Source organism: Pagrus pagrus (genome assembly GCF_965226575.1).
Source record: "Pagrus pagrus genome assembly, chromosome: 8".
NCBI classification, from domain to species: Eukaryota; Metazoa; Chordata; class Actinopteri; order Spariformes; family Sparidae; genus Pagrus; species Pagrus pagrus.
The window spans coordinates 21909854-21925805 of NC_140192.1; the positions used below are offsets into that span (position 1 = coordinate 21909854).

A 15952-nucleotide genomic window follows, 5' to 3' on the forward strand; every position below is an offset into this window, starting at 1 on the left:
CTGCGAATGAAGTCATAAACCCCATCAAATACCAACAATGTCACTGCCAAATTCGAGGAAAGTAGAAAATCAGTTGTCCAACATGACTGTATGGTAGGTGACAGTATCTTGACAACTGATAAAGTCACATAAGCCTTTTTACAGACATCCATTTACGACTTCCTCATTAACTTGTGAAATGTACTGTAAAAGGTAATATACTCAATAGTACTATAATAAAATGAGACATGACTTAGTCAACATGGCACTGACACAAACCGTATGTTGTATTTATTAGTAATGGTAACCGAAGCACTGCAGCTATAAATGAAGTGTCACTTTCTAACTCACTCTCTTGGTAAGAACTGCTTACCAGAATAACACTGAAAGATGATTAGTGCTTCTTACACACATTTCTGTAGAAAAGTATACATTTGCCAACATTATGATGCTTTCAAGCATGTTTATCCTCACACCATTAAGACATCAACTGACCTGCAGAGCCACTGAACCAACAGTCTGTTCACCATACTGCTGAAAAACAAGTAAAAGCAAACAATTATTAGAAAAAATGTTTACCAGAAATACAGAGTATTATAAAAATAACAAAGAGTTTTTGCAGTGCACAAGTATCTGCTGTTTTACCACCAGAGACTCCTGAATTCCTCCTCGGCAATCCACCTTAAAAAATATATTTTTGAAATGTGTCTTTTATGAATCAGAAATCAATTAGCATATGTGGGGAGTACAGCAATCATTCCAGGATGTGTTTTAAAACTATAAATAATTAACCTTGTTTCCTTGTAACTGATAGACTTCTCACGGAATGCATATACTAAAATATTATTTTATTATTTCCTCCAACATGAACATCTGACATGATCCCTGCTGAAAACATGTTTGACCCATATAAGGCTAGCCCAGCCCATAGTGTATGCTGCCAGCAGTTCTAACCAGTAAGCAAGATTAATTGAAGCGTTGTGTCAGTATTACCAAAACTAGAGTGTCTATCAGCATGTAGACACGCCTCTCAAGATATAAAATCTCCATCCTCACTGTCTTACCTGGCACTTTATTTACAGCTTTGGTTGGCGGTCAACATGTCAAGTACTATCAAGAGCTTTTCAGTGGGATATAATCCCATAGACAAAAGCAATACTTTCTCCAGTGGTGATTTTATTACAGGACAAATTACACTGGAACTGACACAAGACTGCAACATCAAGTCACTCCGTATAAAGCTGAAGGGAAAAGCAGAAGTCACATGGTATGAGTATTATAGAAAAACACTCGTAAGGCTCCATTCTGAACTGAAGTTCTTCAGCATCAAGCAATTTCTAATTGAGGAGGGCAACGGTAAGTGAACTACTTATGTCATATCATGCTGTAATCAGATAGATTTCACTTATTGTATTTTTTAAAGGAAAACAATTTACATAGCCTTATGAAAAGGTGTTTTTGCATTTCCTCTTTTGTCTCTTAACTGTGTTGTTTCAATCCTGCATTAAGGGTATCTGCACATACAATATGACACACAGCATAGTATTAGTTTGAGGTAATTTTAAGTTTTCTGCCACTCGGTTTTCCTTATTGAACACCATGCAAAATGGGCAAACCTGCTGAAAAAGTAGTCTTCGAGCATGAAGTGCATTCACTTGTGGTCTGGTTAACATATCCTGGAAGCTACATTAAAGCTTTACCTGTTTTATTTTGATATTATGCCCTCATGTGTCACTTCTTGCTTTTCAGTTCCTCCTGTGTGTTCTTCCCTCCCAGTGTTTTTCCGTTCATTCCCTCACCTCCCCTCTTCCCTCCTCACTCCACCTGTTCCTGATCCCCTTAGTGTGTCTGTGTGTATAGTCTTTGTTCTCCCTCTTGTCTTTGTCAGTTTGTTCCGTGATGTTCCGTTTCCTGTCCGTTGATCGATTGTTACTACGTCTTGGTCCATCATCCTGTCTTCGTCCAAGTTTCCCTGTGATGCCCCCCATGGTATGTTTCTGGGTTTTTGCTCCTTGTTGTTTCCATTGATTTGTACTTTGCTTTTGTTTGTACTTTGTTTAAGCTCTTTTGTTGATACTTTGTCTTTTGTCTTTTGACTTGCTTGTTGTTTTCGCTTTTTGGATTTTGTTTGCAGACCTCAGCTTTGTTAAATAAAGCTTGCTTTTTGTTCCCTTATTCCTGCCTCACTTTTGTGTCTGCATTTGGGTCCTCACCTTACTAAAAACCAGTATACAACATTTATTGTTTTTCAGGCAATTGTATTGTTGGCCAAGGGTGCCATGACTACCCATTCACCTTCCAGATCCCTGCACGGTGAGTTCTCTCTAAAAAATACTCTAAGAAACATTTTAGACTTAAACATAAACGCATATGATTTGTTCTTTATAATATGATATAATATAATATATTATATTACAATTAATAATCATTAATTATATATATCTTTTCATTATCTATTTATTATCAACAAGCATTTATCATAATGTAAACAATCTTTAATTTTCACTTGACCTGATATGTAGTTCCTCTTGCTGCTTTGCGAGTATCAGCCTTACACATGTAATTATAGTGCTACTGAAAGAGTGCTGCTGTCACTCATCCAGTCTGTTTTTTACTTTACAACTTGCAGAGACCTGCCACCCTCCTTCAAAAGCAGAGAGGGAAAGATCCTGTACACACTGGAGGCCAACCTGAGCCGGTCGATGAGAGTAGACAGTAAAGCTAAGGCGCAGTTCACCCTCAGACACAATGAGAACCTGAACAGTAATCCATCACTGATGGTACTGACCTTACCACAAAAACACACACACACACACATACACACAAAAGCATGTCTAACATATGACTTTGACACTGCTGCAGTGACGGCGAGTAACATGTACGGTGGCCGACAAGGACAAATGCGCAGCAACGGCCAAACGCTGCAAATACACAAGATGCAGACCCAAAGACGCACAAAACACATGCAACAACAAAATGCTGCAACGGAAAAATGCTGCAAACAAAGAAACGATGCAGAACCAAAGACACACAAACACACAAAACAAATGCGATAACAAAATGCTGCAAATACAGAAAAGATGCAAAACCAAAACGACACAAACCCCCAAAACACATGCAATAGAGAAATGCGGCATATTGAGTCAACACAACGGAAGTGTCCACACAACAGAAGTGTCCACACAACGGAAAAGCGCCAGGCCGCTAGGAGGTCCCGACCTCGCGACCTGGACCTATTACTGTATAGACCAGTCTGTATTGTACCTGATGAGAGTGAGCAAAACTTTTACAGAGGCGACATAAAAAGGTACATGGTTTAAACATTTGGTTGTAATCTTTTACAATAATATAACAATAACAGTTCAAAAAGATTAACAGATTTACGTAGGCCTAACGCTAGCTGATTGTACGCTTTCTGTTTTTTTTTTTTAGCTCACTCTCGTCAGGTACAATACAGACTGGTCTATACAGTAATAGGTCCAGGTCGCGAGGTCGGGACCTCCTAGCGGCCTGGCGCTTTTCCGTTGTGTGGACACTTCCGTTGTGTGGACACTTCCGTTGTGTTGACTCAATATGCCGCATTTCTCTATTGCATGTGTTTTGGGGGTTTGTGTCGTTTTGGTTTTGCATCTTTTCTGTATTTGCAGCATTTTGTTATCGCATTTGTTTTGTGTGTTTGTGTGTCTTTGGTTCTGCATCGTTTCTTTGTTTGCAGCATTTTTCCGTTGCAGCATTTTGTTGTTGCATGTGTTTTGTGTGTCTTTGGGTCTGCATCTTGTGTATTTGCAGCGTTTGGCCTTTGCTGCGCGTTTGTCCTTGTCGGCCACCGTAAACATGAGGCAGTAATTTGTCATTTTCCTGTCAGAGTCCACAGCAAAATGTCAGTGAGAAGAAACTGAAGCTCTTCTCATCGGGAACAGTGAGCATGGATGTAAATATTGAGCGAACAGGCTTCTACCAAGGTAACTTTAGATCATGTGTCATCTGAAATTATTGAATTATACATACAGACATGTTTTATGGTCTACAGGTAAGACATCAACGAATGAGACATGAAGCCATAGTGATGGCACAGAGATATTCCTAATACCTTGTCTAGGTTGGAGGGTTTGCTCTTTCAAAGCACACAAAGCAACGTCAGAAATGTAATTTGAAAATAATTGTCAGGCTTTAAATTCTCTCTCCTACAATCATGGTTTTCTGATACAGCTTTACTTGCTCAGGCATGACCAGTAGCTCATAGTGTCTCATGTAAACAAATGTTAGCAAAGTCGAGACAGATAATAGTTATATAACTGATGTTACTCAGTCAGCATGCAGATTTTGTAACCCTTTTGTATGTGTGCTTCTTTTTTATCACAAAGTTTCAGGGTTCACTGCTCAGCGAGGGTTACATAGACTAACTTTAATATGTGAACATCACTGAATAGAAATTGTGGATATTATTTTAATATCTTCAAAGGTTTCTTATTTGGTATTTAGTTCTTGTTAATTCAAGTACATTGCACACTTTAATTTGTCATGCGTCTACAACTAGTGCAGGGGTAAACACTCACCTTTAGTTTTGTAATATAAAATACTGTATGTAATACGATTATGGCTGTCTATCAGTCAACCAGAGAATAAGAAGTTATGTTTAAGAGAGCATGTGTTGCGATTGCAAGCATTGTGAATTATGTGCTGCTCTGTTTTGCAGGGGAAGGCATAAAGGTCGTGGCGTCCATTCACAACAAGTCTTCTCGTGATATTAAACCCAAGTACTTGTTGTATATGCAGCGTAGTTACTTTGCGGGCCGAAACATGACAGTTGGAGACAAGAAAATCCTGAAAGAGGTGGGTGACCCCATCCCACCCTCTGCAGCTCAGACTGTCACCAGGGTCCTCGCCATCCCTCCTGACACGTGTGTGTCCATCTTAAACTGCGGCATTCTCAAAGTGGAGTACAGACTGAAGGTGTGTGTCTCTTCACAGAACATTTCAAAATGTCTTTATGTCTTAATCGCTGTGATAAGTGCTGACTATGTCTCCACCACAGGTCTATTTGGATGTGAAGTACGCTTCAGACCCCAAGATCGAGTTCCCCATAGTCATCCTGCACGCTTTACAGGGGCCTGATGAGGAGCATCTGCCTGCTGATCCTACCTTTGGCTCTGAAGCATCATAAGAATCTTAAGAGCAGGATAATGGAGTAGATCAGCTCTGGGATCACTGGGGTGATTTGACTGGCAGTAAATAACTTTCTTCACTTGATCTTGTGTTTAATGAGGCACCCAGACATGTTGTAGGTTATGTCATGAAGCTCATGTATTCAAAATGTGTAATATATAAAAATTTAGGTTTGATTGAGTTTGTATATGAAACAGATCCAGAGTGAAGTAACACCATGACAGTCATGTTTGGTTAGCATTAGCTGGAGTAGGATAAACATGTGCTGAGATGATTTAACTTTGATGTTCTGCCTGTAGATGTTTTTGACGCAAATATGATGCAGTGCATTTTGTTTCCTATAGGAGGCAGCAACACATAGGGTCACTGTGTCAGGAGATTAATTTGGAGGTTTTGTCCGTCATGCTTGTCTGTATCATATCTTTTTTTATTCATTTATTTGTATTTTAATTACAATGGGTGACAAAACCGGTCGGTTTCCCATACTGTTGTTCCTGCCAGTGATGACATCAACCCCAGCAAATACTCATAATGCCACTGTCAAAGTTGTAGAAAGTAGAAAGTCAGCATCAGCTGTGCAAGATGACAATAACCATAGTCACATAAACAGGGAAGCCTTCATGACAGCTTTACGGACATTCTCAGGAGGCTATAGACTTCCTTACTAACTTGTGTATTGTACTGTAAAATGCAATATACCTAATTGTCATGTATTAAAATTAGTCATGATATAGTTCACCAGGCACTGACACAATATGGAAATAAATTCTATTTGTTGTATTTAATGATTTATTTGTAACTATGACGCACTGTATAGATGGTATGTTACTTTCTAACGCACTCTCTTAAAAAGAACAGAATAACACTGAAAGACGATTAGTGCTTCTTACACACATTTCTGTAGAAAAGTATACATTTGTAGACATTATGGTGCTTTCAAGCATGTTTATCCTCACACCATTAAGTAATATACATTTTCAAATTTTCTGTCTCACTGAGTATATATGATGTCTACACCAACCATTTTCTTATACAACTCTGTGGTTTTGTTTAGCGTCTACCAATCTGTTCCTTACCAGTGACTATTTTATTTATTGATGTACTGCAGTGATCATCAATTGGCAGCCCCCTCCAATCCGGCCTGCGACTGGATTCCATAATTGTGAAGATCAAAGAGAAAATATCGTGTGGTCCACGCTATTATAGCAACAGAAAAAAACAACTGAGACTGAAATAACTATCACAAATCCCCACCTTTTATGACTCTCATAGTCTGTTTACATTCCAAAATGAGGACAAGCTCGCTGCACTGTTTAACATTTATTGTTTTACATACTGTTCTTCTTTGACATAATTTTTCCACATGCCCTTGCTTAACATTTGTTTTTATTTCAAAGTCTCAACAACAAGCTTCAAACTAACAGACTTAAAAAGAAAAGAAGAAAAACCAACTGGCATAACTTAAAAGAGCATGGTAAACACTGTGGTAAGAACAAATCACAAGTCACTAATAATGCTCGGCACATCAAATAAAACATTGAGTAGGCTAGACTACTCCTGGTGGTTGCCTGTGGTATAGGTGATAGGAGCCTGACTGGTAAAGGCTAAAAATGCCTTAAGTTGGTAATAAAATTAAAATATCTAAATAATAAACATGAAAAAATAATGTTTTAGGTCAAAATGTGATTTTTATTTCATTTAATTTGAATGTCCAGCCCCCAAGGTGTCTGTCTGGAAAAATTCTGGCCCTCCGATAAATATAGTTGGTGACCCCTGATGTACTGCTTTATTACAAAAATCAGTGTCTATTCCCTGTCACTGGCCTTACGTACAGCTTTGATTGTTGATCATCATGTCTCAGAGATTCAAATTTTCAAACTGTTAAGCTGATGTTATCAATTCTAAGGGAAACATTTTTTAATGGTTTCAAATTTGAAACAAATACAAAATGGAAGTATATTGACAAGTAGTCTCAGACTTTTGACCACGCTGTATTTCACATAGTTGTTCCTGCTAATGAAAACATCAACCCTAGCAGATAACAAAGACGTCACTATCAAAGTGGAAGAAAGTAGAAAGTCTTGCAAGGTGTGTCTTGGACTGGTGACAGTACCTTGACAACTTTTATAGCCACATTCCCACAGTAGTTTTCAGGACGGCTTTAAGGACGGTCACCAGTCACCAGTCATACCACCAGGCTATGGACTTTAACATTTGATTATGTCATACACTTGTTAATATACTCGAGTGGAATATAATAAAATGAGTCATGATTAAGTGCACAGGGTGCAGACTCAATATGGAAAAAACGTGTTCATAGTAAATATAAAATTTTGTAAATGTATAAATAAGGTGTCACTTGTTTTCTTGCTGTCTAACAAAGAACTGCCTACCAGATTAACATTTAAAGGTGATTAGGGACACTTTCACACATTTCTTTAGAAATGTACGCATATATTCACTGGCATTGTGTTGCTTTCAAGCATGTTTATCCTCACAACTTCAGACATCAGGTGAACTGCAGAACCACTGAACAACAGTCCGTTCACCATGCTCCCATCTGAAGTATCCACTGCTGTACCACCAGATTATAGACTGTGAGACTCCTCAATTCAGTCTCCACATTCCACCTTAAAATACAACATTTTAAGAAGTAGCATATCTACTACAACATCTGTTTCCTACCGGAGACAAAGATTTATTGATGTTTTGGTTTAATTATTACCAAAATTAAAGTGTGTCTCTGTATGCAGACACACCTCTCAGCACATAAAATCTCTGTCCTCACTGGCCTTACTTACAGCTTTGATCGGTGATCATCATGTTAAGTACTATTAAGAGCTTTTCAGTCGGATATAATCCCATAAACCAAAGCAATATTTTCACCAGCGGCGATTGTATTACAGGGCAAATTACACTGGAACTGGCAAAAGACTGCGAAATATATTCGCTCTGTGTAAAGCTGACGGGAAAAGCAGAAGTCCGGTGGGTGGAACTAGATGGGAAAAAAAGTAAAACCTACTATGCCAAAGAGAAGTACTTCAGCATCAAGCAAGTTATCATTGAGGAGAGCAAAGGTAAGTGAACCACTGATGTCTGAAACAACCTGCTGTAATCAGATTGATTTCAATAATTCATTTCATTGTGGTCTTTTGTCACTCAACTACTGTTTTTATTGAGCAAAAAAAGTGTATTTGCACATACAACATGACATAGAGCCTGGTATGGTAAGACTTAAGGATATACAGGAGGTCAAATAAATCCCATAATCTGCATTCAAACAAAAATACCGTACTTACTGCAGATACTGAAACATACTCGTCTAAAGTGAAGGTTAGATATTTGTGCCTTCGTGACTAACTCACGCTTATAGCAAACACAGGTTAAAATAGGGGGTGTGTTCTTAAATTTTCTCCCAGCGGGCAACCATGCTGACTTGAGTAGTCTAAGAGAAATGTATTTATATGTTTGCTTAACAAACCTTGATGGAAGCTTTATTAAGGCACTTTATTGTCTTTCAGGCAGTGTTAATAAGCAGGGCTGCCATGTCTACCCGTTCACCTTTCAGATCCCTGCACAGTGAGTTTCTCTCTTTAAAAAGACATAAAAACAATTTGAATATATGTGTCTCTAAACATTAACACATTAAAGTTTGTTCTTTATTTGTCATTAATAACTAGCGTCTGTCATACTACAATCTTTAGCTTTATGATGTAGTTCCTCTTGATGCTTTTTGAGCATCAACTTTTAGTATAGTGCTGATGTCACTTATCCAGTCCATGTTTTTTACATTACGTCTTGCAGAGACCTGCCGTCCTCCTTCCAAGACACATATGGAAAGATCGTGTACATACTGGAGGCCAATCTGAGCAGGCCGAAGAGAGCAGACAGCAAAGCTAAGGCACAGTTCACCCTCAGACACAATGACAACCTGGACAGTAATCCATCACTGATGGTACATACACACACATAAAAGCATGTCCAATATGTTTGACTTTGACACACTATGCTAATTTGTCATTTTCCTGTCAGAGTGGACAGCAAGATATCACTGAGAAGAAACTGAAGCTCTTCTCATCGGGAACAGTGAGCATGGATGCAAATATCGAGCGAACAGGCTTCTACCAAGGTAACTTTAGATCATGTGTGATCTGAAGTGATTGAATTAAACATTGACTTTACAGATTATTTGAACAGTGCTGCAGCAAAACATAAATGCTTTGCACTTGAACCATGCAGAGCTCAAAGTCGATTGCCTTCTGACGCATTATGTACTGTCAATAATGAAGTGGCTTTAATTGGTCATGTGTCAGGTTAACAGCTGTAGTTTTGTTATATAAATATTGAATGCAGTATAAGATTATTGCTGTCTATCGTTTATGTTTAGGAGTATTGTGTATTAAATGCTTTTCTGTTTTGCAGGAGAAGGCGTAAAGGTTGTGGCCTCCATTTACAACAAATCATCTCGTGACATTAAACCCAAGTACTTGTTGTATATGAAGATTAGTTACTTTGCAAAGGGGAAGTGGAGACTCGACAGCAAAAAAATACTGAAAGAGGTGGGTGACCCCATCCCACCTTCTGCAGATCAGACTGTCACCAGGGTCATCACCATCCCTCCTGACACGTGTGTGTCCATCTTAAACTGCAACATCCTCAAAGTGGAGTACAGACTGAAGGTATGTCTCCACAAAACATCTCAGTATGCCTTCATGTCAACAGGGCTGCATGATCATTATAATACTGTAAGTACGATGTCTCCACCACAGGTCTATCTGGATGTCAAGTACGCTTCAGACCCTGAGATCAGGTTCCCTATAGTCATCCTGTCTGCTTTACAAGGGCCTGATGGGGAACATCTGCCTGCTGATCCTACCTATGGATCTGAAACATGTGCAGGCTCAGACATGCCAGGAGGAACCAACTACCTACAAAACCCAGCAGCCTCTGGCCCTCCACCTCCAACCTATGAGACACATGGGATGCACCCCCCATTAAAAGATTCCACTGAGAAATTATAGACTCTCAAATATAGATTTGAGGGAGGCACTCTTTTTAGACACTATCAGTGCATTGTATTGTATCCAGACAAAACAACAAGAATGATGGCATTGCAAAGATTTCTCTTTTCTAAAATGTTTGGGGAAAAACTTTCTTTACTTGATCTTGTGTTGTGTTTAATGACGAATACTGACATGTTACAAATTAGGTCATGACGAATATGTATTTTGCTATGCTTGCCCTCTGAACATAAACAATAAATGCAAATGTGCATAATCTACTGCTCCTTAATAAAATCCCTTATTCCAGAGATCACCTAGTGCCACACAGACATAATGCAGTTTTCAGTCTCTCTGGTGTCTGACAACACAAGACTTGTATGAATAAATTGTACTGGAAAGTTGGAATCTAACCTCTTTGCCACAAGCACGATACAATTATATGATATCACAGTGTAGAAATAGATTTGTAGCACAAATCATAAATGGAATAATGTCAAATGCACCTTGTGCTATGGAGCAAAGGCACCCCTCTGGATCCAACTGCTCTGACCCATAATCTTTATGACATATTGGTTAATACGAATATAAACCAACTCAAACTACAGATAAGCCTTCGACTGAAGGTGTCGGCAAACTCTCCTGAACATTTGACACATGGAAAATAAAATCTGATTGAGTCACATGCTGGCTGTGGTCATACCTGTAGTTTCCTGTGGAAGAGTAAGTTATGTACTTAGTGATCAAAAGTGGGCTGGAGGTTATTTTTGTGTCGACTGATTTCATGTGAACAGAACAGCGCAGAGACTTCAGCTGATACAGATCATACTTGTGCATACAACAGTTGATGGAAGGAAGTAAAGAAGGCACTGGGCAGCAAATCTTCCAAACTTTTTTTTTTATTGTTTGAGCAGCAGTTTTCTCACTCTGTAAAAATGAATGCATATCATGTAAATATCAATATCAGAAATGTTATATTTGAAACCTCTGTACTCCTTATGATACATATTTGAATCGTATTAGTAATAATGTATGGCTATGATATTATTCACTTGTTTTAAAATCAGGACTGATGTTTCTATAAACCTTCATAATAACAACATCTTGCAACGACAGTCATAAAACAGCTGAGGCATCATAATAGTTTATACAGTCAAGAATCCCAGTGACTCAGAATTCACACTACAATAACAACAGTCACAGAAATCATAGTGTAGTGTTCAGGCTGATGTTGGAGTTAGTGATGGTTCTCTGTTAAATTGCATTTAATGAGAGGTGTTCATAATATTTTGTCCATGCCTGCCGACATGAACTGGGGTAGATAAAACATAACAGGCAATTTATTTATTCGGTGCACCCCCAAAGCGAGGAAATCACCACTACAGCCAAATATGACATCTGAAAATAAAACATTGTGATCAAACAAGGTGACTCATGTACAGATTACAGTACCTTGACAACTGAAATAACCATAGTCACATACCCACAGTAGATTTCATGACATTTCATGTAAGGACAGTCCGATTTCACCTCACTGTACAGCGGAAAGCCCTGTTTGAGATCTGACCTGTGTTGTAGCTGCAGTAGGGTTTCCAGTTCCTACTTTCTGGACTTGTCATGAGTCCTCAGCAATTGGTGGCCCATGGTTTACCCACCAGGTTACAGTAATCATTTCGTTAAACAACTCTGTGTCGTAAAACCAGAAATAAATTAACCTTGTGAACCGAAGCACTTTTCATTGATTCCATGTACTCATTATTTCCAGCAGCGTGATAAGCTCACATGATCTGTGCTGATGACCTGTTTGACAGGTATTAGACACAACCACATAAGCGGAGTTGGCCTGTTGTAGCGTATGCAGCCAATAATGCTATCCTCTCTCTCACACAGACTGAACTCAGTCATTAAATGGTGTGCTTTAGTCATATCCGAGTAATATTCGATTTACACCAACTTTCCAAAGTACCATTTTATTTTCTGAGAGAGCAAAACTAATCAGTCAGCAAGATTTATTGAGGCACTGTGGTTTAATTATTAACAAGAAAGTGTTGATCTGCACGCAGACACACCTCTCAGCTTATAAAATCTCCATCCTCACTGTCTTACCTTGCACTTTCCTCTGCTTACAGCTGTGGTGATCATCATGTCAAGTAATATCAAGAGCTTTTCAGTGGGATATAATCCCATAAACAAAAGCAATATTTTCACCAGTGGTGATTGTATTACGGGAAAAATTACACTGGAAATGGAAAAAAGGTGCACTATAGATTCACTCTGTATAAAGCTGAAAGGAAAAGCAGAAGTCAAGTGGACTGAGAATTATGGAAAACAAAGCGTAACATACTATGCCAAAGTGAAGTACTTCAGTATCAAGCAGTTCGTCATTGAGGAGAGCAAGGGTAAGTGAGCTACTTACTACTGTCATTCAATCTAGAAACAACCTTCTGTAATTAGATTGGTTTCATTCATACTCTTTATAAAGAACTTACATATGATATGAAGAGGTTTTTCACTCTTTGTTTTTTTGAAACCTAGTGGTATAGTTTTTATCCTGCATCAAGGGAGTTTGCACATACAACACGACATACAGCATAGTATCCTCGTGTGTTCATTTTCTAATTTTCACTGGTTAGATTTAAGGATATAAAAGAGTTGAATAAATCCTATGATCTGCATTAAATACACACCGCAGGAGTCAAGAATCTAGACCCTCACTGACCTCACATTCAAGTTAGATAACAAACACAGGTTATAACAGGAGGTTTTTTATTACATTTTCTCCCACTTTTGTCCGCCTGATTTAACACTTTTTCCATTCAAAGTGGGCAAGCATGCTGACAAGAGTAGGCTTAGAACGAGAAACAAACCTTCTCGATAAACAAACTTTGCCATAATCAGTTATGTAACTTTATTGCTTTTCAGGCAACACTATTCTCGGCCAGGGCAGCAATGTCTACCCATTCACCTTCCAGATCCCTGCACAGTGAGTTTTCTTTAAAATATAGTCTAATAAACCATTTTATGTCTCTACAACACATTTATTTCTTCATTTTTATTATTATCTACAAAAATCTTTGTGAGTATCAACCTTAAACAATCTTATAGTGCCATTGAAAGAGGATTACTGTCACTCATCCAGTCTCTTTTGTACATTTTCTTTGTCTTCACATGAAGAGAACTGCCATCCTCCTTCAAAGACTCCTATGGAAAGATCGTGTACTCACTGGAGGCCAATCTGAGCAGGTCGATGAGATTAGACAGCAAAGCTAAGGCGAAGTTCACCCTCAGTCACAACTGGAACCTGTACAGTGATCCGATGCTGATGGTACCGACCCACCGTACAACACACGCACACTCACAAATGCATGTCTAATGTGTTTGCTGTGTGACACTGCCGCCGTGATGAGAATAACACCAACTCTAACTCATTTGTCATTTGCCTGTCAGAGTCCACAGCAAGATATCGCTGAGAAGAAACTGAAGTTCTTCTCATCAGGATCAGCAGGCATGGACGCAAATATTGAGCGAACAGGCTACCACCAAGGTAACTTTAGATCAATTGGATCTGACATTAGTGAATCAAACATTCACTTCACAGAGCATCATAACAGTGCTGCAGCAAAAGAAAAATACTTGCATTTGAACCGTGCGGAGCTCAAAGTCCCCCTGCTCACAGAGACGCTCTGTGGTCCATAGATAAGACCACAACTAACGAGGCATGTAACGACAGTGATGGCCGAGAGATAATCCTAATACCTTCTCTAGGTTGGAGGGATTGCTTCTTCAAAACACACCAAGCAATGTCGGCAATGTATTTTGAAAATATTTAAAATTTAAATTCAAATTTCAAGCTAGACTATACATTTTAAAAGGAGTAGTTAGATAGTTTTTGTTGGAGCTTGATGTACTACTGAAACACACAGATACTCTATTGGTGAATTGGCAAAGCATCATACATGCCAGTTTGTTTGTTTGTTTGTGTGTTGATTGCACCTTGCTGATGTGGTTTTATCTTGAATTGGATTACACGAATAGAATCACGAGAATATAAAAATTCTAACAATGTATTGAAAGATTATAAGCTTTAATTGAGGTGTGGTGTCAATTCTGAAACAGCATGTATTTTAATTTGTTGCTTCTACAACTAACGCAGGGGTTAACAGTAGACCTTTGTTATTTATGATATTGTATGCGGTATGGCGTTACTGAAGTACATCACTCATGTGTGCAGTCATGGGATATTCAATGTGCTGTGATTGGAAGCATTGTGTATTATGTGCTGCTCTGTTTTGCAGGAGAAGGCATAAAGGTTGTGGCCTCCATTCACAACAAGTCGTCTCGTGATATCAAACCCAAGTACTGTTTGTACAAGAAGATTAGCTACTTTGCGAAGGGGAAGAGGAAGGTCGAAACCAAAGACATTGTGAAGGAGGTGGGTGACCCCATCCCACCTTCTGCAGGTCAGACTGTCACCAGGGTCATCACCATCCCTCCTGACACGTGTGTGTCCATCTTAAACTGCATCATCCTCAGAGTGGAGTACAGACTCAGGGTAGGTATCTTTCTCCACAAAACATGCCAGTTTGTCTGTATGTCTTTATAGCTATGATAAGTGATGCTGACTACTTTTCCATCACAGGTCTATCTGGATGTCAAGTACGCTTCAGACCCCAAGATCAAGTTCCCCGTAGTCATCCTGCCCGCTTTACAGGGTCCTGATGGGGAATATCTGCCTGCGTATCCTACCTATGGATCTGAAGCATTTGCAGGCTCAGACATGCCAGGAGGAACCAGCTTCCTACAAAACCCAGCAGCCTCAGGCCCGTTTGCTCCACCTCCACCCTATGGGACATATGGGATGTACCCCCGCTTGAATGATTTCTCTGAAAAATCATAGAAGATCACATATAGATTTGGATGGTGTAAATTCACAGTATGACACATGACTTTAAATTAGGGACTGCCGCTATGCAGTATTAAAGTGTTTTGCTTAATGCCTGTTATCCAGGCAAAATGGCAAGAAAAAAGGCATTTTAAAGATTTGTCTTTTATAAAGGAAATATCAAGGGCAGGAATAAAGGAGCTGATCAGCTGTATCACTGGGATGACTTGACCTCCAGTGAATACATTTCTGTGAATAACTTTCTCTACTCGATCTCTTGTTGTGTTTAATGACAACTACTGACATTTTGTAGGTTATGTCATTTGTATATAAACAATAAATACTACTACGACGAAACTGTGTCTCCTTTACAAAATCTTTTAATCCAGAGACGACAAAGCACCACACAGAGAAACACAGTTTTCACTCACACTCTGACTAATGTGTACTTTGAAAACTATGACAATCAAAAAGCTGCAAAGCACACTGTTTAATCCCACAATCATGTTTCTTCTTCTCCTTTAACTAGATCTTCATTTAAAAATATATAAATTGTAAAAATCACTAATGGAATAATATCAAACGCACATTGTGTTGTGGAAATAAGGTGCTCATCTGGATGAGTAAACTGCTCTAATCTATATATCGGTTCCTTACAGTCAAACTAAGAGATAAGCCTTCAGTCACAACATGTTGTCAAACTCTACTAAACTTTTGACGTGTGTATTTTCTTTCCACTGGAAAATTAAATCTCACTGAGTCACATGCTGGTTGTGGGCTAATGACCTTAATGATCAAAAGTGGGTCAAAAGACACACTAGGTGATAACGGTCATACTTAAGATAGTTGATGGAAAGAATGCAGTGGTTAAAGATTACTCACATTGTAAAGATCAATCCTAAATGTTCTGTCATGTTCAAAACGT

The 15952-nt window shown here is 38.8% G+C and overlaps 1 protein-coding gene across 1 annotated transcript; it reads left to right on the forward strand.

The window, feature by feature from the left end:
• Positions 1–241: 241 nt before the first annotated feature.
• On the forward strand, positions 242–15042 carry LOC311261901 (uncharacterized protein; the record flags this gene model as incomplete). Its single annotated transcript, XM_084360914.1, has 18 exons — positions 242–259; positions 1947–1968; positions 2232–2292; positions 2609–2759; positions 3845–3941; positions 4676–4932; positions 5015–5140; positions 8108–8222; positions 8667–8724; positions 8950–9100; positions 9178–9274; positions 9568–9824; positions 9915–10038; positions 13068–13128; positions 13320–13470; positions 13593–13689; positions 14441–14697; positions 14785–15042. 18 exons carry the CDS (start codon positions 242–244, stop codon positions 15040–15042), a joined length of 2358 nt encoding a protein of 785 aa, XP_084217040.1.
• Positions 15043–15952: the final 910 nt, after the last annotated feature.